Source organism: Marmota monax, unplaced genomic scaffold (assembly GCF_021218885.2).
Source record: "Marmota monax isolate L192 unplaced genomic scaffold, Marmota_monax_Labrador192_F-V1.1 WCK01_AAM20220418_F8-fsc00110, whole genome shotgun sequence".
NCBI classification, from domain to species: domain Eukaryota; kingdom Metazoa; phylum Chordata; class Mammalia; order Rodentia; family Sciuridae; genus Marmota; species Marmota monax.
The window spans coordinates 781,155-807,330 of record NW_026694633.1 but is presented as its reverse complement, the minus strand read 5'-3'; the positions used below and the strand labels follow the sequence as shown (position 1 = coordinate 807,330).

The 26,176-nt window shown below is 34.3% G+C and overlaps 1 protein-coding gene across 2 annotated transcripts in view; it reads left to right on the top strand.

Moving 5' to 3' along the window:
• Zbbx (zinc finger B-box domain containing) overlaps positions 1–26,176 on the top strand; it is a 138,454-nt gene that overhangs the window by 46,237 nt on the left and 66,041 nt on the right. For both annotated transcript variants that reach the window (XM_046422883.2, XM_058572245.1), the window contains exons 8-9: positions 15,379–15,537; positions 20,289–20,460. In XM_046422883.2, coding sequence (XP_046278839.1) covers positions 15,379–15,537; positions 20,289–20,460 — 331 coding nt within the window. The remainder of the gene's footprint in view (positions 1–15,378; positions 15,538–20,288; positions 20,461–26,176) is intronic.

Below are 26,176 nucleotides of genomic sequence, written 5' to 3'. Positions count from 1 at the left end.
TGTTATACTCTATATTCTTTAACCTATGATTCCACTTCTAGTTATTATAAAATGTAGCTAAATTTGAGAGTTGCAGACCTGCAAACCATTTCAGCTGCTATTCTATGGCCCAGTTAGTCTTGTGATTCAGCCACTACGGACCATTTTTTGTACCGGCATATCTTGTTTTACTTAAGAGATAAATCCCTGAAAAATTGAAAGCAAACAGTTACTATATCCATGTTGACTCACACTATAATTTCAAAGGGTGTTTCTTTTGACTTATGATTGATTTGTACTTGGCAGTGATTCAGAGCATTTCAAGTTTATTTGCCTTCTCCAACCTCTGTTAAATAGTTAAATATCTGCAGAACAAAGCATAGATGCATGAGAGGAATTACTTAGTAAAAAAATTAACTTCTGTATTTAGAAAATCATCAACACTGAGGGTTGAGATGAAGATTTTTTTTCCCAGATGATAAATAAGTTCTTAGTATGAGGCAATCCTGTTTCCTTCTAACAACATATAATCATACAGAAGAGACAAAGTTAATCAGAGGGAAAAGAAGATTGGGGAAAACAAACAAAAGGCATTCTATTGTGAAAAGTGTGGTATGCACAAGGGAGGTTAGCTTGGTAAATCATTAGTAGATTGTGGTATCTTTTCTTAATTGAAATGAAGATGTTCTTAACTGGATAAAGAAACCTTGAAAAGGGGGATGATTAGTAATGAGAGAGAAAATCAAGGTCAAATTCCCATGTTTTCGGGTATGAGCCCTTTTTTTCTCAAAGGAATGGCTGTATAAATATGATTATAATTGGGAATGTATATTGAGCAAACTTGTAGGAATGTAATTACTGGACTCAGCCTCAGTTCATGTCAGAATACAGTTTACACATGGTAACTTTATAGATTTTTTTTTAAATTGACAATGACCAATGTTGGCTTTTAGGTATCACATTATTAGTATCTTGTTAATATTAAGAACAACCCAGCATTTTCAGATCATCACTAGTCATTTGGGATAATATCATAATTACCTGGATGATCTTACCAGGGCCAGTTTTAAATGCTATGTATATGCATCTGTAGATTTGACAGCAGACCCCAGGGCCTCAAGTACATGAGTCCTCACTCCTCTGCTGCTAGAGCATTGTCTGCTGATGGGCTACCATTGAAGACCTTCCCAGGAGTCTCCCTTTCCCAGAGGGAACTGCCTGCTGCTTCTTACATTATATCCCTCCTAGAGGCAGTCTTGTCTTTATTTTCTTTTACTATAACTTAATTCCATAGACTGGATAATTTGTAAAGAATAAAAATTTACTCAGCTCATGGTTTTGGAGGCTGGATACTTGAAAGGGCTGCATCTGGTGGGGGCTTTCTTGCTGACATGAACTCTCTCTAGAGTCCTGAGGTCATACAGGGCATCATGTAGTAAGAGTGGTGCATGGAAGAGAACCTCACCTATTTTTATACTAAATCCAGACACAAGATACACCTGTTAGTGCATTAATCTTTTAATCAATGAATAGATTATTTCACCCATAGAGTCTCTGTCCTCAGGACCCAATCACCTCTTAAAGATCTCACAGGGTCCCACCTATTAATATTTCGCAATGGGGATTAAGTTGCAACTTGAGTTTCAGTAGGAACACCCAAATCATAGTTCAGCTCAGTAGAATCCCAACAGCTCCCTTGCCTCCATTTGGCACAACTAGGATGGGCCTTTACAATTCCTCTTTTGTGATTGGCTTTGGAGTTCATCTTTCTCTTTGTCCAATACCCCTTCCTTTACTTGCTTACAGGTGTTGTTCTCAGAGCACTCTCTAGTAAAACTCAGGGAGGCAAATCTCAGCAGTTATTTTCTGTGAAAACTAGACACATGATAATACGGAGTTCAGGGTGAAATTACAGGTAATTGTTAGCATAATTTTAGAGTTCACTGGGATTTTTGAAGGTTAGTACATAGTGTATTTTCCTTTGCTTTCCAAATCATGAACCAATTGAGAAATAAATATCGGAGTCAGAAGGTAGAAATGAAAATATTTACTTTATTATTATTGACACAATCAGAATTGGTAGTTGAGACATGAATATTAAAACAAATTTAACTTCCTGATCCTTTCTTGTATTGAATGTGTTTTGTCCAAGCTGTAGACATTTTCTATAGAAAGAGCCTACCCCAAATGTCATGGCTATCCAGATGATAATATCCTTGGCATGCAGCACTTAAGAGAACCAGAAGGGGCAGAGCTGAGAATGCTCATTTCTTCTCCTAAAGTCATCAATAAAATAGAAATATGCAAATATTCCTCTCCAATTGAATTGTTATAATTCACATGATTTGAGAGTCCAGATTATAAAAAAATTCTGAAAAAATGTAAAGCTGCTATTTATAAATACTAGGTAATACTAGTTAAAATGTATATGAACTACTGAGGCTTCTCATTTTCAAACTGGTTTCTTAAATATGAATGAGGCTTATTCATTTCACTTTAGTCTGTGTGCACTGTCCTTCAGTATGATTGCTATCACTTTGTACTTCCTCTATCCAAGGATATTTTAAAAGTATATTGCTACCGATTTCATTCTTTTGTACTTCTGATAAATTTCAAATCATGTTAGAAGGATTATTTCTGTCTTGTTCACCACTGTATTCTCAGTGTCTGTACCTGATCTACATAAATCAATTTTTAAGTGAATTAAAATATGAATGAATCTCTAATGATATGATCAACCTCCTGAAAAAACTTAAAATTATATTTTAGGTTGCAAAGTTTGGTTTTCTTTGAATTTTGAAATCTTTAGAATTCATTGACCAAATATTAATTAAAATAATTTATGCTAATGTGCCATGTTGATGAAGGGTTTAAAACAAAATTCATTCTCTTAAGCTTCAGAATTTGATCTTTAGTTGACTTTCTGGGAAGCAGAAAAAAGGTTCCTAGGTAATATACTTAATGGGAATAAAACTTCCGATTGGAAAATTTTGTCTGAACAGAAAAACTATGCATACATCCAGTGAAATGAGAGCTCCTTGAGTGTGATTAGCTTTGTAGCTGGCACATCCACTGTGGGATTCTGGAAGCCATGAGATTAAGATGAACTCTAGTTGGAAATGAGAATCATAAGCCTCATATATACCTCATATATACCTCTCACTGTAGGAGCGTTTCCTCTTCTTTATCTCCTGCAAGACTCCCACTAGAAATGAACAAGGGCTACTTTTCTGCTGGCCAGCTGATATTCCTGCCCGTATGCTTCAGAGTAGATAGATGCCAATAGAGGTTTTATGTAGCTTTGAGAATTTGAAAATTTAGTTAACTGGGGAAGCAGTGCCTTTAAGTTTTTGATAATTAAAATCAGAGCGGAAATCAATGAAATTGAAACAAAAAAAAAACATTGAAAAAATTGATAAAACTAAAAGTTGGTTCTTTGAAAAAATAAATAAGATTGACAGACCCTTAGCCATGCTAATGAAGAGAAAAAGAGAGAGAACTCAAATTACTAATATACGGGATGAAAAAGGCAATATCACAACAGACACTACAGAAATACAGAAGATAATTAGAAAGTACTTTGAAACCCTATATTCCAATAAAATAGAAGATAGTGAAGATATCGATAAATTTCTTAAGTCATATGATCTGCCCAGATTGAGTCAGGAAGACACACACAATTTAAACAGACCAATAACAAAGGAAGAAATTGAAGAGGCCATCAAAAGACTACCAACCAAGAAAAGCCCTGGACCGGATGGGTGTACAGCAGAGTTTTACAAAACCTTCAAAGAAGAATTAATACCAATACTTTTCCAGCTATTTCAAGAAATAGAAAAAGAAGGAGCTCTTCCAAATTCATTCTATGAGGCCAACATCACCCTGATCCCGAAACCAGACAAAGACACTTCAAAGAAAGAAAACTACAGACCAATATCTCTAATGAATTTAGATGCAAAAATTCTCAATAAAATCCTGGTGAATCAAATACAAAAGCATATCAAAAAAATTGTGCACCATGATCAAGTAGGATTCATCCCTGGGATGCAAGGCTGGTTCAATATACGGAAATCAATAAATGTTATTCACCACATCAATAGACTTAAAGATAAGAACCATATGATCATCTCGATAGATGCAGAAAAAGCATTCGACAAAGTACAGCATTCCTTTATGTTCAAAACACTAGAAAAACTAGGGATAACAGGAACTTACCTCAACATTGTAAAAGCTATCTATGCTAAGCCTCAGGCTAGCATCATTCTAAATGGAGAAAAACTGAAGGCATTCCCTCTAAAATCTGGAACTAGACAGGGATGCCCTCTCTCACCACTTCTATTCAATTTAGTTCTTGAAATACTAGCCAGAGCAATTAGACAGACAAAAGAAATTAAAGGCATAAAAATAGGAAAAGAAAAACTTAAATTATGACTATTTGTGGATGATATGATAATATATCTAACAGACCCAAAAGGGTCTACAAAGAAACTGCTAGAGTTAATAAATGAATTCAGCAAAGTGGCAGGATATAAAATCAACACGCATAAATCAAAGGCATTCCTGTATATCAGCAACAAAACTTCTGAAATGGAAATGAGGAAAACCACTCCATTCACAATATCCTCAAAAAAAATAAAATACTTGGGAATCAACCTAACAAAAGAGGAGAGGTGAAAGATTTATACAATGAAAACTTCAGAACCCTAAAGAGAGAGATAGAAGAAGATCTTAGAAGATGGAAAAATGTACCCTGTTCATGGATAGGCAGAACTAACATCATCAAAATGGCAATATTACCCAAAGTTCTCTACAGGTTTAATGCGATGCCAATCAAAATCCCAACGGCATTTCTTGTAGAAATTGATAAAGCAATCATGAAATTCATATGGAAAAACAAAAGACCCAGAATAGCAAAAGCAATTCTAAGCAGGAAGTGTGAATCTGGAGGTATAGCGATACCAGATTTCAAACTGTACTACAGAGCAATAGTAACAAAAACAGCATGGTACTGGTACCAAAACAGGCAGGTGGACCAATGTTCAGAATAGAGGACACAGAAACCAATCCATAAAATTACAACTTTCTTATATTTATAAAGGGGCTAAAAGCATGAAATGGAGGAAGGATAGCATCTTCAACAAATGGTGCTGGGAAAACTGGAAATCCATATGCAACAAAATGAAGCTGAACCCCTTTCTCTCACCATGCACAAAAGTTAACTCAAAATGGATCAAGGAGCTTGATATCAAATCAGAGACCCTGCGCCTGATAGAAGAAAAAGTTGGCTCCGATCTACATACTGTGGGGTCGGGCTCCAAATTCCTTAATAGGACGCCCATAGCCCAAGAGTTAATAACAAGAATAAACAAATGGGACTTACTTAAACTAAAAAGTTTTTTCTCAGCAAGAGAAACAATAAGAGAAGTAAATAGGGAGCCTACATCCTGGGAACAAATCTTTACTCCTCACACTTCAGATAGAGCCCTAATTTCCAGAATATACAAAGAACTCAAAAAATTAAACAGTAAGATAACAAATAACCCAATCAACAAATGGGCCAAAGACCTGAACAGACACTTCTCAGAGGAGGACATACAATCAATAAGTACATGAAAAAATGCTCACCATCTCTAGCAGTCAGAGAAATGCAAATCAAAACCACCCTAAGATACCATCTCACTCCAGTAAGATTGGCAGCCATTATGAAGTCAAACAACAATAAGTGTTGGCAAGGATGTGGGGAAAAGGGTACACTGGTACATTGCTGGTAGGACTGCAAATTGGTGCGGCCAATATGAAAAGCAGTATGGAGATTCCTGGGAAAGCTGGGAATGGAACCACCATTTGACCCAGCTATCGCCCTTCTCGGACTATTCCCTGAGGACCTTAAAAGAGAGTACTGTAGGGATACTGCCACATCAATGATCATAGCAGCACAATTCACAATAGCTAGACTGTGGAACCAACCTAGATGCCCTTCAATAGATGAATGGATTAAAAAATGTGGCATTTATACACAATGGAGTATTATGCAGCACTAAAAAATGACAAAATCATGGAATTTGCAGGGAAATGGATGGCATTAGAGCAGATTATGCTAAGTGAAGCTAGCCAATCCTTAAAAAACAAATGCCAAATGTCTTCTTTGATTTAAGGAGAGCAACTAAGAACTGAGCAGGGAGGAAGAGCATGAGGAAAAGATTAACATTAAACAGAGATGAGTGGTGGGAGGGAAAGGGAGAGAGAAGGGAAATTGCATGGAAATGGAAGGAAACCCTCAATGTTATATGAAATCACATATAAGTGGTTGTGAGGGGAAAGGGAGGGAAAAAAAACAAGGGAGAGAACTGAACAACAACAGATGAGGTAGAGAGGGAAGATGGGAGGGGAGGGGGGTATAGTAGGGGATAGGAAAGGCAGCAGAATACAACAGTCACTAATATGGCATTATGTAAAAATTGTGAATGTGTAACTGATGTGATTATGCAATTTGTATTTGGGGTAAAAATGGGAGTTCATAACTCACTTGAATCAAATGTATGAAAGATGATATGTCATGAGCTTTGTAATGTTTTGAACAACCAATTAAAAAAAAAAAGAACTTCAAAAGATAGATTGGGACTCTCAAAAGATCAATGAAAAACAATTGTCCAGTATTCACTACAAGATTTCTTTTAAAAAATGCTTTAGTAAGATATAATTTATATGCCATAAATTTATTCAAAGTAAAGTAGGTTTTAGCATATTCACAGATATGTGAACTATCAGCACAAATCATTTTTGAACATTGTCACCTCAAATAAAAAAAAAAAAAACACTTCATATCCTTTTGCTACTATCCTCATCCTCCCATTATCTGACCCTCCCCCATCCTTCTGACATCCACTTATCTAGTTTCCATCTCTATAGATTAACCTATATTGAACATTTCTTTGGGGGGTGGGGGGTGAGTACTGAGGATTGAACTCAGGGGCACTCAACCACTGAGCTACATCCCTAGCCCTATTGTATTTTATTTAGAGACAGGGTCTCACCGAGTTGCTTAGCATCTCGCCTTTGCTGAGGCTGGCTTTGAACTCAAGATCCTCCTGTCTCAAGCTCCCATACTGCTGGGATTACAGGCATATGCCACCACCCCTGGCTATATATATTGAACATTTTATAAGAAAGGAATAATATATATGTAGTCTTTTATGATTGTTTTCTTTTACTTGCATAATATTTTCTAGGTTTATTCATGTTGTAGCACATTTCAGTTTTACATTTATTTTTGTGTCAAATGACATTCCATTGTATGGATATAACCATAATTCATGGATTCATCATATAATAGATATTTAGGTTGTTTCTACCTTTGAACTACTAGGAATATGCTGTTATGAATATGTGTATACAACTTTTTGCATGTGCTTGTATTTCAAATTTTTCTTGACTATATCACCGGTAGTAGAAATACTGAATTATATGGTTGTTCCTTTTTTGACTGGGGAACTGTCAGACTATTTTCCAAAGTGACTACAACATTGGTAAAGAGTTGGGAGAACTTAAGTGGTTTAGGGAATATATTATAGAAGCAAGTGACAGACAGACTAACTGATAAAACAGAGTGTAGCTAAAGTGTAAGGCCTGCCTGAATCAGTCAGAGAAGACCTAACTCAATCTCAAAAGGAAAGGAGGGTGTCCCTGTGATGTTTGTGTTAAGGGGAATCTTAGTAGATAGAACTCATATATGTATCTCAGAGCTCTGAAGGGCTACTATAAGGAACAGATTAAACAGCAACAGACATACAAGGATTCTGCTCATAGCAGGTGCTACTTATATCCAGCTTTATTAATCAGGATGAAGTAATAGTAGAAATTCAACCCTACACCTACACCATTTACATTAAATGCCTAGAAAATTAAATTACATTAGTGACCATGAATCCAAAGAATCACTAGTTCAAGGATTTCCCCCCCACACACAGTCTTATTGGGTATAATTGAAATAAAAAACTTTCATTTAATATATAAAAATAATATTTTGACATATGCATACACCCATGATATCATCATCACAATTATGAAATTAAACATCTATTACCTCTACATGTTCTCTGTGTTCCCTTGTTGTGTGTGTGCACATGTGTGCATGTGGTAAGAAAACTTAATGTGAACCTAGAAGGTGTGTGTGCTAAGTGGTGGAATAAGTAAGGAACAAATGTTGTGTAATTCCACTTATGTGAGGTATCTAAAATAGATACCTTAGGTGAGATATCTAAATAAAACCTTACAGAAGCAGAATAAAATAGCGTTACTAATGGATAGGAGGGAGAAGAAATGGGAAGATGTTGTTCAATAGGGATGAAATTAAAGTTAACAAGATGAATAAGTCCTAGGGATCTGGGGGTCAACATAGTGCATGTAATTAACAATACAGCATTGTTGAAAACAACTTAGGGCTATTTTCAATAATGGTATAGTAATATACACATTGGAAGACTTTTGATATAAAACAGTGAATTAAAGTTTTGAGCTCAATTTATCAGAGCATGTTTGGAAATACTGACTTCCTCCTAATCCAAATAGAGGATAGTAGAATATCAAATTTGGAGGAGACTGTAAAGGTCATTAGTCTAACCAAATGTCTGAACTTTACTCAATCATATTGATGCTGGATATTTGAGGATCCTTTATAATTTGCAGGTGCTACCTATTTCAGCGCTTGATATTTTTCCATGGAGTTTGGGAGGTTTTACAGTAGTTTTGTTTGCTATATTTTATGTTCATTTATCTTTATGGAGTAAAAATTGTCCAATTCTGATGCATGAGCAATACTATATTTAAAAACCAAATATGGCAAATTTTTGATTGCTATTTGTTAGTGAGTTTTCCCATCTATGTTGAAAAATCTGTTATTCAAATCATTGCATACAAAATCATTTGTTCCTCATGTAGCTCAAATATGAGTAATTGCTGAGAACAGCTAACTCATCTGGATGAATTATACATGTAATATTAGTTGAAAACAACAGTAAGTACTTTGGTAAGATAATTAATATAGTACATAATTACATGGCATCAAAACTGCAAATAAAAGCAAGATTGCAGGTGTGAATTTCCTGTGTGGCTTTTTTTTTTTTTTTTTTTTTTTTGCTATACTGACTGGCTTTTAAGATTGTTAAGTAGAAATTTTTATTATTATAATCAAATTTAAAAGGCACAATTATTTATCTCTAAATCATGCTATTTTCCTTGATATGAGGTAATTAAAATTTTTGACAATACATTACTTTTCAAGCTATTACATATTGTTATCTTGTCTTATTTTAAAATGTTTTAACTGGATTGTATGTGTTTTATTTCATTATTTTAAGATATTATTTTATGATTGTACTAAATTGTAATTATGATTATACTTAATATTTCAGATTAGTTATATTTGGCATCATTTATTGAATAATAAATTACATTTGTAGTAAAATGTATACCTCCAGATCCTTGCTCATTTTCATTATCTCTTTTTGTGTCAAGGATGCATAATAATATGTAAATCATTGATTAATAAAACCTGATAAAAATCAGACCTTTACAGGAAAGGTAAATCTAAGGATCTTAAGTTCTGCTTCAACATAACTATGTTGCTGGAATAAGCAATAAACTTCAGCCACATGAATTTTACACTTCCAGGATATGATTCCTGTCTAGCTTGCCATAAGTGCAATAAGTAGTTATTTCTATACCATTGATTTGTTGTACTATTCATGCAAATACCGTATCTGTTTTTAGAAATATGATGAGCAGAACTAGATTTAAAAACATGATTCTGCTGTGAGTCCCCCCATCACAATTTTCTTTCACCATATAAATATTTAGTTTTCTCTTGTTTCTTTATGAATTTATATAGAAAAATTTCCTCAACTTCTGTCTTTCTTTTTCAGCTTTCTGCTTTATGGAAATCCCCTCTTTTTGCTTTTCAACTTTTTACTTCTCTTCTTGGACCAAAGTTAACTTTTTCTTTTCTTTCCTTCTGTTCTTAATAGTAGATGAAACCTTTTATGGATATCTCTCTTTTTAAGCTTCATAGAATATTCAGAGTTGATTATGGGAAATCTATTTTTAGAGAATAAATTTATGCTAAGATTATCTGTAGATTTTTTTTAAGATAAATAAATCTTGAACACTGTTTTGGTGAGTTTTAATTTTTTAAAAAGTTTATTTTACTAAAACATAATTCTTCATTACATGTGTGTAGTTGATTAACACAACACTGATTCCTAAACATCTTTTCATTCTGGAAACATCTTTTCATTCCCCACCTGATTAAAAAGATTTGAAAGAAAATTAGGGTTCAGGGAAGGTCACTCAAATCTTGTGGTACTTTGTTCCTGGAACCCCAATAAAATAGGTTGGCAATACTAGTTAAAACACTAGCAAACACCCTCAGGACTTCCTTCTCTGTGATGGTAGATACTGTAGGATTTTCCTTCTAACAGATTATAACAACCTAAATTTTAAAAGAAAACATGTATCAAGATTTAGTCTCCTTTATTAATCCATTATTTTGAATGGGGTGAGGTGTCTGCAATTTCTTATCTGCACTTATCTTTGCTAGATATCTCAACTTCATGGAAGCCATTAAAACAATCAGAACTTGTATTAAGAGTAGACTTTTCCATTTTAATATTTTTAAAACTGTCTCCATATGTTGCTAAGGTTTTGGTTTAATTGTAAGAAAGCTTGTTCCTGATTATCTCAAATTAATGAATTGCTGGAAAGGAAAAACTTAAGAACCAATAAGTATTCCAGAGTTTCGTAGACATCATCCCCCTATTCCCCACTTGCGTGTGAAGTAATGCCCATCAAAGAAACCAGAACAAACTGTGGTTGGGAAAATATTCCCATCAAGAAGGAAGATTTTCTCAAAAGTCATGTTTTATTTTTTGTTGTTGTTGTTTAAGAATTATGTGTACATAATTTTTAAAAATTTAAGTCAAGAATGGATAAAAAATGTGGCATATATACACAATGGAATATTACTCAGCAATAAAAGAGAATAAAATCATGGCACTTGCAGGTAAATGGATGGCATTGGAGAAGATAATGCTAAGTGAAGTTAGCCAATCCCCAAAAAAAACAAATGCCGAATGTTTTCTCTGATATAAGATGACTGACTCATAGTGGGGTAGGGAGGCGGGGAGCATGGGAGGAATAGACGAGCTCTAGATAGGGCAGAGGGGTGGGAGGACAAGGGAGGGGACAGAGGGTTAGCAAGGATGGTGGAATGTGATGGACATCATTATCCAAAGTACATGTATGAAGACATGAATTGGTGTGAACATATTTTATAGATAACCAGAGATATGAAAAATTGTGCTGTATATGTGTAACAAGAATTGTAATGCATCCTGCTGACATTTATTTAAAAAAACAAAAAAAATTAAATCAAGTTAATTTTTTAAAGTCAAGTTTTAAATTTTAAATTTATTTTCACCTATACATAACATATTAAAGTTGTACTTATTTTTTAAGTTTTACTTATTAATAGGTAAATTTAATATGTAACTTGATCTTCTTCAAATGATTTCATCTATTAAAGTCCCAACCATATTCAACAGTCACTGCCACCAATAGGTTTATAATGTTTTTCAAGTTATTCTGTGACAATTTCTCTCTCTCTCTCTCTCTCTCTCTCTGTGTGTGTGTGTGTGTGTGTGTGTGTATGAATGTATCTTTATAGTTATTTGCCAAGAAAAGTCAAATGACATAACAGTTCTTCTGCAGACTCTAGAATCTTCAGTTTTTAATGCAAGACTGTGTTTGCAGTAAATCTTTCCTAAAATTTTACAACTAGAAAGTAGGTGAAAGTTAGCAATATAATAGGAGAGATTCCCACTTTTCTTCAAACTTGCAAAGTAACATAGGTGTAAACTATGTGTGAACTTCTTTGAGCTGAAACTTCTGGATCACATAAGAAGGTATGGCTATGTCAACAGGATCATTAATATTTATTGCTGAATAGCTAGCAATTTGGATGATGATGGTAGTTACAGTTCTGAAACACTGACACTACCATAAAGTACATCATTTTTCTAACCAAACTGAAACTTTTGCTCTTGGACCTTAACTTTTACAAGGTGCCATCCATTCCAAAATGCTATACTCTTTACTTTGATTAATGATACATTGTCAGAGTGATGAATTCTTCTAGAGTGTAATTTGAAAGATAATATCATTCTAGGGAAAAAAAAAGTTCAGGTAAGAATTTGAGAACAGTTACCAGATGAAATCCTACCATCACACAGTGTAGTGAAGGATGTGGGGAAATCTGGAAATACTTGCAGTAAATCATATTCTTTGGCTCTAGTTTAAGTTTCTATCCTACAGTGAAATACATGATTTACTATATGCCCTGAAACCTGTTTTGGTTTGATTTTAAAACATTTTTTTTAATATGTAGAGCAGTTGCACAGTTAATTTTATACACTTTCAGTCTCCTCCTATTGCTGCCTAGTAGTATTGCTATATTTAAATTTTCACATTTAGAAGATGAGAAGAAAAATGTTTTTGAGTTGAGTTTTAAAATTCAAAAGCATTTTGTTAATAAATGGCATTGTGTTATACTTAATATAGTCTTTTATCTATTTTAAATATTGCAATAACATCTTTACATTCTTGTTCATTGGTTACTTATTACTTAAAATGATAGTTATATTATTGAGTGAAAGGTATTGTGTTTTGTGTTGTAAATTTGTATGTGTCCTTTTAAATAGAGACAAAAACTTTTGGGACAGTGTCCCCAATGGCTGACAGTAATTCTCCATGGGAATTACCTTTTATAAATTGGGAGCAACATCTATTTCCTACATTTTAATATGGGGGACTATAATTTATTTTTTTGTATCTGGTCAAATATAAAAATGGACAGGTGAAAATAAATTAAAAAGAAGAACCCAAACTGTCTAATTTTTGCATAGGCTATCACATACAGAATAACAGCTTTATGAAGTTTTATTTTTTAAAGTACTGAACAATGTTTAAATCTGTTAGACAAAAAATGTAACATGTCTGGTTTCAGGAAACCAAAGGTAAACTACATTTTTCTGTGTCATGAAGGTTAATGAGAATGCTAAAGAAAAAGTTAGGTTAGAAGAAGATTTATTCTAATTTAAGCCCCAAGATTCTGCAGCCATTTGACATTGACCTAGGTCTTCTGAACTTCCCAGTCCTTGTGTATTTAATAGGGATCATAAATGTCAGCCCCCTCTCCTTGTATGAATATTTTTAAATTAAGAGAAAAAAGTATGCATACACAGTCTTCAAAGGAGAAAATTACATTTAAATGTATATGATGTTCTAGGAAAGAATATTCCCATTAACTGGATTTTATTTTTTTTAGTTATTTGCTAAATTATAAGACTTTCAGATATTCAGATATAAAATTAAATTTTACCGATTACCCATATGTTTATCCTCTTTTCAGCAAGAGAACTGACTTAAAAGCTTTTGCTATTTCTGAGTTTTTTAACATGTTACCTAAAAATTATTAGAGTATTGAGAGCAGGATTCTAAGACAGGACCAATCTTTTGGTTTGTGTTATTTAAAAATATATATTTGATAATTTTATCTTAGTAATTTTATGTAACATTAATACTATTGCTTTTTGTTTTATAAATAATGAAAATTAGACATCTTAAATATTTTTGAAATAGACAGATCTTTATTTTAGGCAATTTAAAATTAGGCTTATATGGATTACTGTGTTTTAAAATATTGGTTAATATGTAGATATTTCTGGAAGCCTGGAGCATTAGCACTGGATTGAAATTCTGTTAAAAATGAGAACTATATAGATCTATATATTTTTTTTTTGATAATCACTGGAACATTTTTGAGCAAATACCACATTACTGAGACCAGTATATGTGAATAGGTCAAATTTGTCAGATTTTCATAGATAATTCATTAATTCAGTGTGAAATAACACTAGTTAATTTGATGTTCACCAAATTTATTCCAGAATTAGATGGCATGAATCCTAATAGAGTTACAGAAGGTTATAACTGGATAGTTTCAGTATAATTGTAGCTATTTAAATTGATAATTAGATGAAAATTTTAAGAGTATTTCTATGGGAGAGTACAAAATAATTATTTCTGATCCCTGATGAATTTTTCCCCTGCCTTGCAGACATTTGCTAAGAAGTAAGATGTATTTCTTGTCTTCCTAATGCCAGGTTCTCTTAGAGACTCGGAACAGCCTCAATCTTCCCTTGGGAATTTAGTTTGAGATCAGAAGGGGTCTGGAGGTCTACAGAGTCCTCTAGCAGACTAGCATAATTGCCGAGAGGAGACCTTTCAGAGAAAAAGACCTTCCCAAGAATTTCCTTTTCCTGGTCAGCCTCTCTGGAAGCATGCCCAAAGTTTTTTTTTTTTTTTTTAAATTTATTTTCTCAATTATTTGTTTTTAATTCTATAGCTCTTCTCCCTCTGTCCACACTATACTTTTTACTATTTTGTGATACCCATATAAAGTTTTAAAAACATATGAACTTATATGGTGTGACATACCAAAAGATGATGGAAAGGCACATCATGAGGGTTGGTACAGAGCTGTTCAGGGATTTAAAGCTATAATGAGGGTGGAAACCTATAACTGGGGAGGAGGAACATTCAGGGAAGTGTTCCTAGACCTGTGGGAGTAACTTGAAATGATTCCAGAAGGAGAAGTAGGAGTCTTCCAGGCAAAGATGAGGATAGAGGAGAGAAAGCTTTCCTGTAAGTGAACCTCATGAGCAGAGGCACGAAATGAGGATCAATTTGGAGTTAACTAGGAAACTGCAGATAGAGGCACTTCTTGATGTGCACTTTTGAATAGTGTATAATTTCTAAAGATATTTTATCACCAAGGAAGACTCATTACTGCTTATTCAGGCTCCTACTAGATAAGATATATTTAGTTCTCTAGCTGCGATATGCACAAAATAACACACCTTATCTATTTGGGATTGGCAAAGTGGAAAGGCTATGAGTCATTAGAATTATACACACCTGGGGTCATTTCCCAGCTCTGCCACCCACTCACCATGTGACCAAGGGCTGGTTATTAAAACTCTCTGAGCTCTAGTTTCTTTGTCCCTAAAATAGATAAAAATAGTTATGGTGTAGAGTTGCCTCAAGGATTAAATAATATAGTTTTAAAAATGCTTAGAATAGGATAAGTCCACATCCGCACCCTCAGTATATGGCAGCTGTCACTATTATAATGATTGCTAAAAATGTCAGTTTGTCTTTTAAAATATTAATTAAAACTTACTGGGTATTATGAATCATAATGCAGAAATTTTGATTTAGTGTTAAAAAGTTACTTATGCTGACATATTAGTCTCTTTAAGTCATATTTTGTTCCTTTTTAAATAGGCAAAATCTCAGATATTATCCAGTGTATTGGATGTTGCTCATCGATTTATAAAGGAAGTTAATCCAGATGAACCCAAAGTGGGAAATAATTCTATAAAAGACACGAGTAAAAGTCATCAGAAATCCAAGTCTCTAGTCCTGCAGGGGAGCAACTCTGAGGTAAGCCAAAGAAAAGATAATGGGACATTTTTGTCCCACATAACCATGGAGACTGCCACTCATATATTAACTAGAGTTGTGGAGTTTTGGAGATTATATCACATTGTTATTTAATATGGTTTTGCTTTTAATTAATTAAATGTATCTTGACTATAAAAACATTCTCAAGGATATTTCTTGGATTCATTTTGGAAATTGATCCAAACATTTCTACCATATTAGGAATTGAATGTGTATTTGGAGAAAACAAAAACCACAATGCAGTATAACAATTTTATATTAGTCAGGATTTCAGAGAGGCTAACAACATAAAACCTTGCCAAGCACTTTAGGTGTCAGGCAATTTTAGTTATCGAAAACTAGATTTATGCCAATTCTCACAGTTACTCAGAAGGACTATGGATCCTATGATATACTAGGCAAGTTTTTATCAACTCCTGTCTACATTTTTATAATAGATTTTATTGACTCTTTAGCAAGAAACACACTTCAAATTTTGATCTGTGTTATATAAGACTCCTTCTTTTAGATGTCACTCACTCCTTTCCTATAGTGCAGAAACTAACTTGGCCAGTCGCACAGTTTGTGATTTGATAACCAGGTCTGTGTTGAACTTAAGTCTGTGAAATTTCAAATGCATGTTCATAGAATATAAGAGGAAATGCACTCTGTGCTGGTAGGACCATTTCTATCAGGGGAACTATTCTTGAATTTTCCGAGAAAATTGGGTGTTTCCATAGATTTTGCTTTCTGATAGAACTGCCAAGGATATTTGTTAGAGAATCACTGAATGAGTTACAATCTAATAATAATATTGTATTGTAGACTAGATGCTGCCCTAAATACCTTATATATATCATATATTTTTGCCTTTTTGTAATTATTCCCTTTTTCAAATAGAAAGATAGTGGCAAAGAAGAAGTTTTATAACTTGCCCCAGGTATCACTGATAAGGGGAACTCAGGTTTCAGCTCAGAGCTTCTGACTCCGAATTACCTGTTTTCAATCACTCCATAGAGGCTATAGTTTAAAGAGTTTCTCCTTTGTTCTTGCCATTTTATTTAATTTTTCCTATCAAGAACAATAGTGACAGTTAAGTCAGCAGCTAACATTTTTTGATCACTTTGTGTTAGGCAGGTTACTTAATGCTTTACCTGCCTTATCTTCTGTAATCATCAGAATCGCCGTATCTCTTCTGTGATAATATTACCTCTGTTCATCAGAGGATAAATTTTAGAGACAGGTTAAGTAACTAGGTCTATAAGAAAGCTGGGGAGTGGACTCCTTTGTGTTCATAATCATTATGGTAAATGTTGCTTCATGTTTCCATAGGTAATTATATATGCCATACAGACTCACTGCCTCTTGTCTTAGCTTATTGACCATCAATTCAGTGTTTTCCCACACACCCCCAGGGGTGTATAATAAAATCAACTGGAAAAACATTAAAGAAATACACATGGCTGAGTTCAGCATTTTGTGGGTAGAGTCCTATGTGTTGTCCTAGTAGCTCCTCAGTTATCTGGTGAGCATGATTCATTGGAAGCTGCTGCTAAAGACATTCAGGTGTGCACCTGTGTACAACACTTACACTGAAAGATAACCCTCTCTGAGGCTTAACATTTCTTTTTTGCTGAAGAGCAGTGTTCTCAAATTGTAGTAAGCATCAGGAACATTGCATGAGTTTGTTAAAAAAAAATGTGCATTTTTTTTTGATCTGCTGCCCCAGTTTTTATTAATTTATTACTTATGGGTTAGGGATCAGTAATCTGATTTTTAATTAGCACTCCTAAGCAATTCTAATGGCTGGAAGAATCAAACTGTTGCCAAGGTCTGCTGTTTCATAGCTTTCTAAATGGATTCAAGTCAATGGTGTATATTTGGAAAGGGATGACCTCATGAAATACATTTTAGAGGCTGAAATCTGAGTTCAAGATACTGATGCTAGTTTTCTTTTAGATTTTAAATATTGGGCAATTTATTTAGCTTATTTTGATCCTTTGTTTTCTCTTCTGAAATGTGGGAATATTAAAATATATTACAGAAATACCTTGCTGAAATGAATGTATAGCATTGGATATCCATTTGTTCCTTCAAATTTCCTAGCCTTTTAGAATTGGGCAGGGTCTCAGTGGAAGTGATGTAGGACAGTTCTAAGCTGAAGCATTGAAGAGCCCATGTACAAAGCTCCTGCTATGTGGAAGACAGGTATTCTAGTGACATAGCTCAGAGATGCAATTAATTTATTGATTCATTGTCTTACATTTCTGATATCTTAAATATCTTATTCATTGCTTGGGAGGGAGCTGCTCTGGAGAGCCACAAGAATCACTACATACTCAAACCATTTCATATCAAGCCACTGGGTCTTCAGGGACTCTTTATTAGAGCAGCAGACTAATAGATTGTTTATTGGGTACCTATAAGCACCTTCCCACAGATTCCTGAAACTCAGTATCTCCAGACTAAACTCATACCCTTTATTGGCAAATCTATAGATGTTACTAATTCATGGTACCATATCTAGATTTCTAAGGTAAAAAAGAAATGATATTCAGCAGTCCTTTCTCTTTTTCCTTATATATCCAATCAGTTACTATTGTAGTCTATTCAGGATGATATAAAAATATCGCAGGCTGAATGACTTATGCAACAAATTTGTTTTCTTACAGTTCTGGTAGTCCTGGTAAGGACTTTCTTCCTGGCTTGCAGATGTCTGCCCTCTAAAAACTATTTGTTGCCATTACAGATACTGAAATTAGCTTTTTCTAAAAGAACAAAAGTTTTACAAACGTGTTTTTATTCATTTAACAGTATAGCTTTGTATGCATATAAATATTTCTATTGCTTTCTTATTTTATATAGTAGCCATAAAATGCTTCATTTATTGGATGTGAAATGACATTCTAAAATCCATCTTCCACTGATCAACATTTATTGTATTTCATTTTTTCCCAGTACAACCTAAAATATAAAATACAATTTCGAAAATTTTTTTTTGCTTGTATGCATATGTCAATATGATAAAGTCCTTATATTCCTTGGTAAAGAGGTTTCTGCAGTTATAATGTTCATTGATATGACCACATGGCTGTAACATTTTAAATGGTTTCCCTGCATCCAAACTCACTATTCCCCAGTTCTCTTTCCTACACTACTGTGTGGAGCTTTTCTATGATTTTACATGTGTAACACATTTAAGTCCAAGTTTGTACTGTAGGAAGGATTTTCATGATCTGCTCCTGCTCATATTTCTACCCTTGATATTTTTTCTCATCCTCCATTTTTGCCATATCAACACAAACTACTTCCAGTTCTATGCCACAATGCTGTTTGAATCCATTTCTTTGCATATATACCTTTTCCTCTTTCTGAAATACTGCCCTTGAGTCTTTGATAACGTAATTCTTATTTTATTTTTGGAAACCCAGTTCAGACGTCACTTCCTCTAATTTATTCTTTACCCTTGCACCTATTTCTATTGTGGACTTATTAACTTGTGTTTTTGTGGTATAGTGTCTAGTGTCTGATGGATTCTCAGATGATTTTTGCTTATATTTAAAAGTTTTTGTGAACATCTTTAATAATATACTTTCAGTTGTACTCCAATAGTTTGCGTGCTTGTTTTTCAATTAAGGGTTGAAAATAGAGATTTCCACTTTTGTGTATAAAAGATGAACAATGGAGATTTAACAATTTGATTAGCGTGGGCAATCTGTATTTGGTAATTCAGCTGTTTTGTGGATTTTATTTTGCTTAAATTTCCTAATTTGGCTATTTTTTTTTCAGCTCACTAGATAACTGCGAAATTATACTTTCATTTCTTCTGTGTTCAGAGTAGATCTGTGTTTTATACTGAATTAATCTCCCTACCATCATTAAGCTGAGAAGCACACAGTGTTTCATATACGGTGATGAACTTATTTATTCATTTCATTAACTTTTAATGAGCACCTATTTATTTCCAGGTACCATACCCTTGACACCGAGAAGACAAAATCCTCAGTCTGATTATATTCTAATGAAGAGAGATAAGCACTAAACATGTAGAATGAATTCACACACAGATAAGTTGTGAGGAGAAAATTAAAACAGTTAAGCATTATGAAGTGAGGGGGGAAGATAGTCATTATTTGGGAATCATCAGGGAAGAACTCTCTGAGGGTGATATTTGAGCAAACTGAAAGGAAGTGAGGGGAAAGCCTGTGTGGAGATGTGGAGGAGTCTCATTCCTACTTTCCCAGGACTGCAAGAAGAGGTTAGCTGGAGCAGTATGAAAGAAGAACACGAGGAGGTGAAATGCAAAGCAGGGAAGTCCAAGGTCATGTAGGGCCTTATGCATAGAAAGTCAACAGAAGGGTTTGAGCCCAGGAGTGATGTGATCGAATTTACACCCAAGCAAACAAATTTGCAAACAAGCCTGCTCTTTTTGATGTGGGAAGGTTGCAGGGAGCAGGAGATTGGAGAAGTCACACAAGGCTGTTGCAGATTGGGAGGGAGGGCAATGGCAAATGGGGCATAATAATGACAAGTCATAGAGTCTGCAGGTTTTTGTTTCAATAATTTCAGAAGAGAACTTTTATAATTGCTAACAGAGCTTAAGAATAGCAATAAGACTAATAAATAAGCATGACTTAAAACCATTTTGTCCCCAGTTAAAACGTCTTATTGAGTAATAATTAGTATTACCTGTCTTTTAAGATTAAGGAAATTTAATAAAGCAACCTTGGATTCATTTTTAATTGGTTTAGGTAGAAATTACAACAAAAAGAGCTGAGTGCACAAATCCGAGAGATAGGCTCTTGTGTGAAGGGTCATTCGATGAAGAAGCTTCTGCCCAGTCCTTTCAGGAAGTGTTAAGTCAATGGAGAACTGGAGATCCTGATGATAAGACAAGACAGAATTTAAATGCAGCAAAACCAGGTACGGCTATTATTATGACATGCATATTCAAAAATAAAGATGACTTCATCTCCATTCTTTGTGAATAAAAAAGCAATGTTTAAAATCTATAAACAAAGGAGTTTGCTATAATTCTTCAAGGGAATATGCATTGTACGATCATTGGTGAGTGCTTAGCTATTTATAGACTCTGAATTGGGCACTGGAGGTGATTTGCATGTGTTTTCTGTGTAAACTCAGACTGTCAAATGAATGGAGTATTGGATTCTTTCAGCTTTTTATCTCCTAGCAGGATATTGTTTTTAGGACAACTATTCCATTTTTCAACTACAGTTGCTACATGTAAAATGGAAGAATCTGTAAAATAGAGAAGAATTTTTATATGTATATCAAAAAATATGAGTACTAGATCGATTGTAAACTTAGGGGGAAAAGTTTGATTTTTTTTTCTTTTTGAAGAACTATATTGTTTTTATGTTTTCTTAATGGTCTCCAATTCCACATCCTAGACATTAGAGATTTATATGAATGAAGCATATAGTAGCTCTGCTTTGAGTTTTTCAATGCCACTTAATAAAAATCATATGCTTAAATATTCAATTGATTAATTTATTACTCAGAATTTTGCAGTATCTGATAGCTGAATTTTTCATTGAATGTAAAATGTTAGGCAATAAATTTCACTCCTATATCTTTCTTGATAGAGACATTCAGTTTACTATTTGTATTTCATTCTTTTCCTGATTATTCCCCTTTATTCTGTAATGTAAATTCCTAATTCCCAAGCATCACACACCATTTTCTCACTCATGATTGGAGTTTTCACTAATGCTCTCCCCTTCAAACATTTTTTTTCTACATTTCCTCAATTTAATTACTATTTTAAGACATCATTTGTATGCTTTCTTCTTAGTAGTATGTACCTTGATTCTCTTGAGCATGTTAATTTTGTGCTTTATTTGTGTAAATAGAAATACCTTTTTATTTATTGAAAGATATAGTGTTTAAAATAACACCAGGATGGAGTTGAAAAATTCCCAGATCAGAAGCAAAACCATGTACAAATGTTTATTTTCATAATGGAAATAACTGCATGATTAAAATAATACAATAATTAATTTCAAAAATTTGATTATAACAAAAATTTACCAAAACTAAATGAAATTAGCTCAATCCTCCTCTACCCACAGAGAATCAAAAATAACTGTGGGCACATAATTTTTTAATAGACACAGTTGTGCACACATACACATGCACACACTCAGGAGAAAAAATATGGGTTAACTATATATATTATTAGTTAGCTTGCCATGAAGTTATATCACAATTAGTGATTATGTCATAGGTAACTTCATAGAGATACTCATCATCATTCATAACTATTGCATAATACTTTATATGTCATGATTTATCCAGTCTTTGCTGATAAATATTTTTTCTCTCAGTATTATAAAAGAAGTTATGATGGCCATCTTAGCTATTTGTGCACTTACAAAATTACTTAAAATAAATTTGTAAATGTAGAAATGTCATTTCAGTGGCCACCTGTTTTATTAAATTTTGACAATTCTTGTCATATTATCCTCTAAAAGATTACTGTTAAGTTATAGTCTCACTGAGAGTATATGGGTATCTCTTTCTCTGTATTTTTGAATTCTTTAACTTTATTCAGTTTGATAGACAATAGGTGATCATTTCCCTGGCTCCCATCATCATTTGTGAAATAATTATTAGTCATTTTTTGTCAATAACTATTTTTTTATTCTTTGTTTTTTAAATTACTTTTGAGTATTCTTTGTGTTTTTTATTGCCTTTGAGTATTCTTTGTTTTTATTATTTTGAGTACAGTAATGTTTTAAATTTTAGAGCAAATATTGAGTACATACCATGTACTTGGGGAAAAGTAGTATCCACACTCAGTCATTTCCTATTCTGGAACGTATGGCATACAGGGAAGTCAAAGAATCCATCAAATGATCAGCATAACTTGGAAGGAGAAGTGCTCTGCCATTGCCTTCACTGAGTGAAAGAAGCACAACTTCTGTAAATGATAAAAAGTATGATTTTATCAGGTTGGATTTATCAAATATAGATGTGCTTAAACAGGATTTGGGTTTAATATATTGGCACTTAAGGAGTAGCATTGATAATCTACCAGTTTGGTCAGTTGAAGTCTGGACTTGATTTTACAATAGAGATTTGGGTAGGGGAAGGGAGATGGAATTGGCTCTGGGAGATGGAATGTTGCAGTTGATAATGTGCAACCTACTCAGGTGTCCCTTAACTAAACCTAATGAAAATGATGGGACCATCTTTCAATTAAGAGGTCAGTAAGCACCATGATCCCCTAGGAAAGTTTGCTGTGGCTTGCCTCCGCAGGCTGAAGATGAGTGGGGGGGGGTATGCTTCTATGGAATTGTGTTGCCTGGTTGCAAAGACATAATGGAAACATGGAAAATGGTAGAGACCATGTGTTGTCATATAGTTATGAAAATTCTGCTGGAAAATTATCAAAACATTGGGCAGCAAACAGTAATTATTAGAATATTTCAATTCAAAGAGATTTCAGTTGCCAATTGGGGCATGTTAAAATGGAAAAGTCATATAGCCTACAGTTTTACCTGTAAAGAAGAAAATTTCTTTCTGATATGCAGAGATCTAACTTGGGTCACCATATTAGTTCAATTTTATGATGCCACCAGACCTAAACCAGTCCACAGATCTGGAACCCCTTAACTGAGGAAGAAGCTGGGTCCCTAAGGTAGCCTGAAATGTAGCCATAATGTATGCTCTGTATCTTACTCTAAGATCCCACTAGTTGAACTTATGGCTACTTACCCAGGATTAGTGTGCAGTAAAGAAAGGTAATGCACAGAAAATCAAAGGGATCATTTTGAATTGACAGTTTCTCCTGAGGACCTAAGTGCTACCATAGTCCACCTGTTGGTGTTGAAGGCTTAAGAAGATGAGGTGGTAGAGGAGTTTTATCCTGATTCTGTCTCATAGAGGATATGTTAGGAGTATGAACCTATTATATAGCTATTTTTCTAGAACTAAATATATATTGTGGGTGGATAGTAATGGAAAGAATCCCTACATTGACCTGTGGCTTGAAGATTGTTATAGTAGTATATAAGTAGAAAATCCTAGAATCTCTTCCCCACCCCAATATTCCATACTACATTCCTGAAGCAATACTAGGTTTCTGGGAATTGCAGAGTTTAATGTCATCATCAAATATTTGGAAGATGCATAAATTCTGCTTTATAGCAATTTTTCACATGTAATTTACTTACTTGGTGCAAAAGCCAATGGTTTGGGTAAATGCCAACTTGGTCAGATGATGAGAATACCAATCACAATTGCTTTTTGGATTCTGTGCCTTTACTGGAGAAAAACAGCATATTCTCTGACAGGGGAACAGCCACTGAACTTCCTCAGAGCATAAACTCTTCCTGTGAGCAGGGCAGTCAGTTACTTAGCTACTCAACCTTGCCATTGAGTAGCTAAGTAATGCATGAATGAACAAGTGTGGCTGTGTTCCAGTCAAACTCTATTTATGAACACAGACATTTTGCTACAAGAAAACAGTAGGGTCTCGTTTGCTGATTCCTGACCTAGTAAATGTATTGTTTTCTATTTATAACTAAATAGATAATCAGAAATAAAATTTTTTTCCCATGTGGCAGAGGTAACAGTACGTCCTTTGAATCTCACTCCCACCCATATAACTCTCCTGCTTTCTAGCATTATGTAGTCTGAAAAGTCCTTGATAGTGCACACAGATGATGCTTGCATGTTGGATTGGTGGCATGGTGCTAAGAGGAGCTATTGAGTAGGAAGTGTCTGTTATAGGATGATCAGTCATGACAGGTCAGTGATTTGTCCTCATGTGAAAACTGCATATTTTAGATATGGATTTGCTTTCTCTGATTACAATGTGTCTATCAACAGGAGGCTTCTTTATCACCATGGTATCCCCATACAACATTGCCTCAGACCATGGGACTCATTCTATTATAAGAGTTCTAGTTAATACCCATGAACTTGCCAGTGTCACATTATTCAGAATCAGCTGGCTTGATAGTTTCATGGAATGGCCTATTGAAGTTTCATTATAGTTCTGGCTGGGAGACCATATCTCATGAGGTCGGGTAGGTTTTCCTATAGGGGGTGTATATTCCATAAATCTCATCATGCTTCTATTAAATCAGAAGCTGAGACTACTCCTGGTCTTTGGGCCTAATCATCACTGAATTAAAAATCACTATACTGGTCACTAACAGGGTCACTATATAGGGCTTGTCTGTTGAGCACAATTACCAAAGAAACCACTGTGCTGCTGCTACACAACCAAGAGAAAATGGACTGTACCTGGAACCCAGGAGTTCGCTGTGGCATGGATTAGGGTTCTATGTACAATAAGAAGGTTCAACGGGAAACTGGAAACCCAGTGAAGAGAGGGCTTATATGGCCTTGTGTCCTTTGAGAATAAATACTTGGGTTATTATACCAAGCTTTAAAATAGTAAGATGAACTTGGAAAAGGTGATGGAGGAAGAAAGCTATTATAATTAAATCAATTTGGTCTTCAAAATCACCTACAAAAATGGAGACCATAGCAGCTCAGTATTGTGTTGAATAATTGTCTTTTTCATCACCCCTTTTCTTGCTACTTATATAAAGTATATTAGTGGTGCCAAACATAATGTAGGATTTGGTTAGGAGCATTAACTAAATTGAGATCTCCTTATGATGCCCAATAGTTATAGAACTTGTTTTCTCTAGGTTTCAATGGATATTTTTCTTTTAAAAAAATTGTGGAGAGACAAATGTATGCTTAAATGGAAAAGATATAGACTATGTGGCCATTCTGAAAAATTCCCTCAAAATCCATTCTTGGCCTTTCCTGCTTTACTCTGTGCTCCAGAAGGTGACCTTGCTCTCTGGCTGCCAGTTGGGTTTGGCCAATTGGAGACATTAAGAGGATATTGGAGGGTGGGAACAGAGAAGGGGAAGTATTGGTTCACCCTCTTGTGGGTGTGCTGTGGCTTTATAGTGGTTACATCCTGTCCTTAAAAACACTTCTCAGATGGTCTTTTACACAGTCATTGCTTTCAGTGTTTGTTTGTTTCCTAATGGTTCTCTTTTTCTTTCTCTTCAAACCTAGAGTCGATACCAGCTCTCCACTATTTTTAGCAAATGAGTTTCAATATCACTTATTCCCTTAACTTTACCACTTAATTGTAAGTTGGTACCTTCATTTGATCCTCTAAATGACCCTTTTAAGTATTCTTTTTCTAGCCATGCTCCAGTCCTGGTACAAATGGATATAAAAATACTTTCTAAGAGACCAAAAAATTGAGTTATGACCTAGAAAATGGGCTGAAAAAATGGGGATAGAAAATAGGTTGGACAAGGGAATGTGATGGAGTATGTGGTGCTCATGGAGCTGAAGGAAAGTGTGCACAGCTGACCTTAGAGAGGAAGGGAGAGTATAGTAGCATAAGACTCAGGAATTGCAACAGGGGCCTGGGAGAGAAAGACAAACCCTCAAAGAAGAAGAAGCATGGTGCACATGTAGGAGGAAGACTGGTATGTCTTAGAAAAACCAGTGAAGGATAATGCCTTCTCTAAGGAAATGAGATCAGCAGTATGATTTCTGTGGAGAAATCAAGATGAGGGCTTGTTTTGACACAATATTTTTTGTATTATTTTTTGTTTTAATTAGTTACACA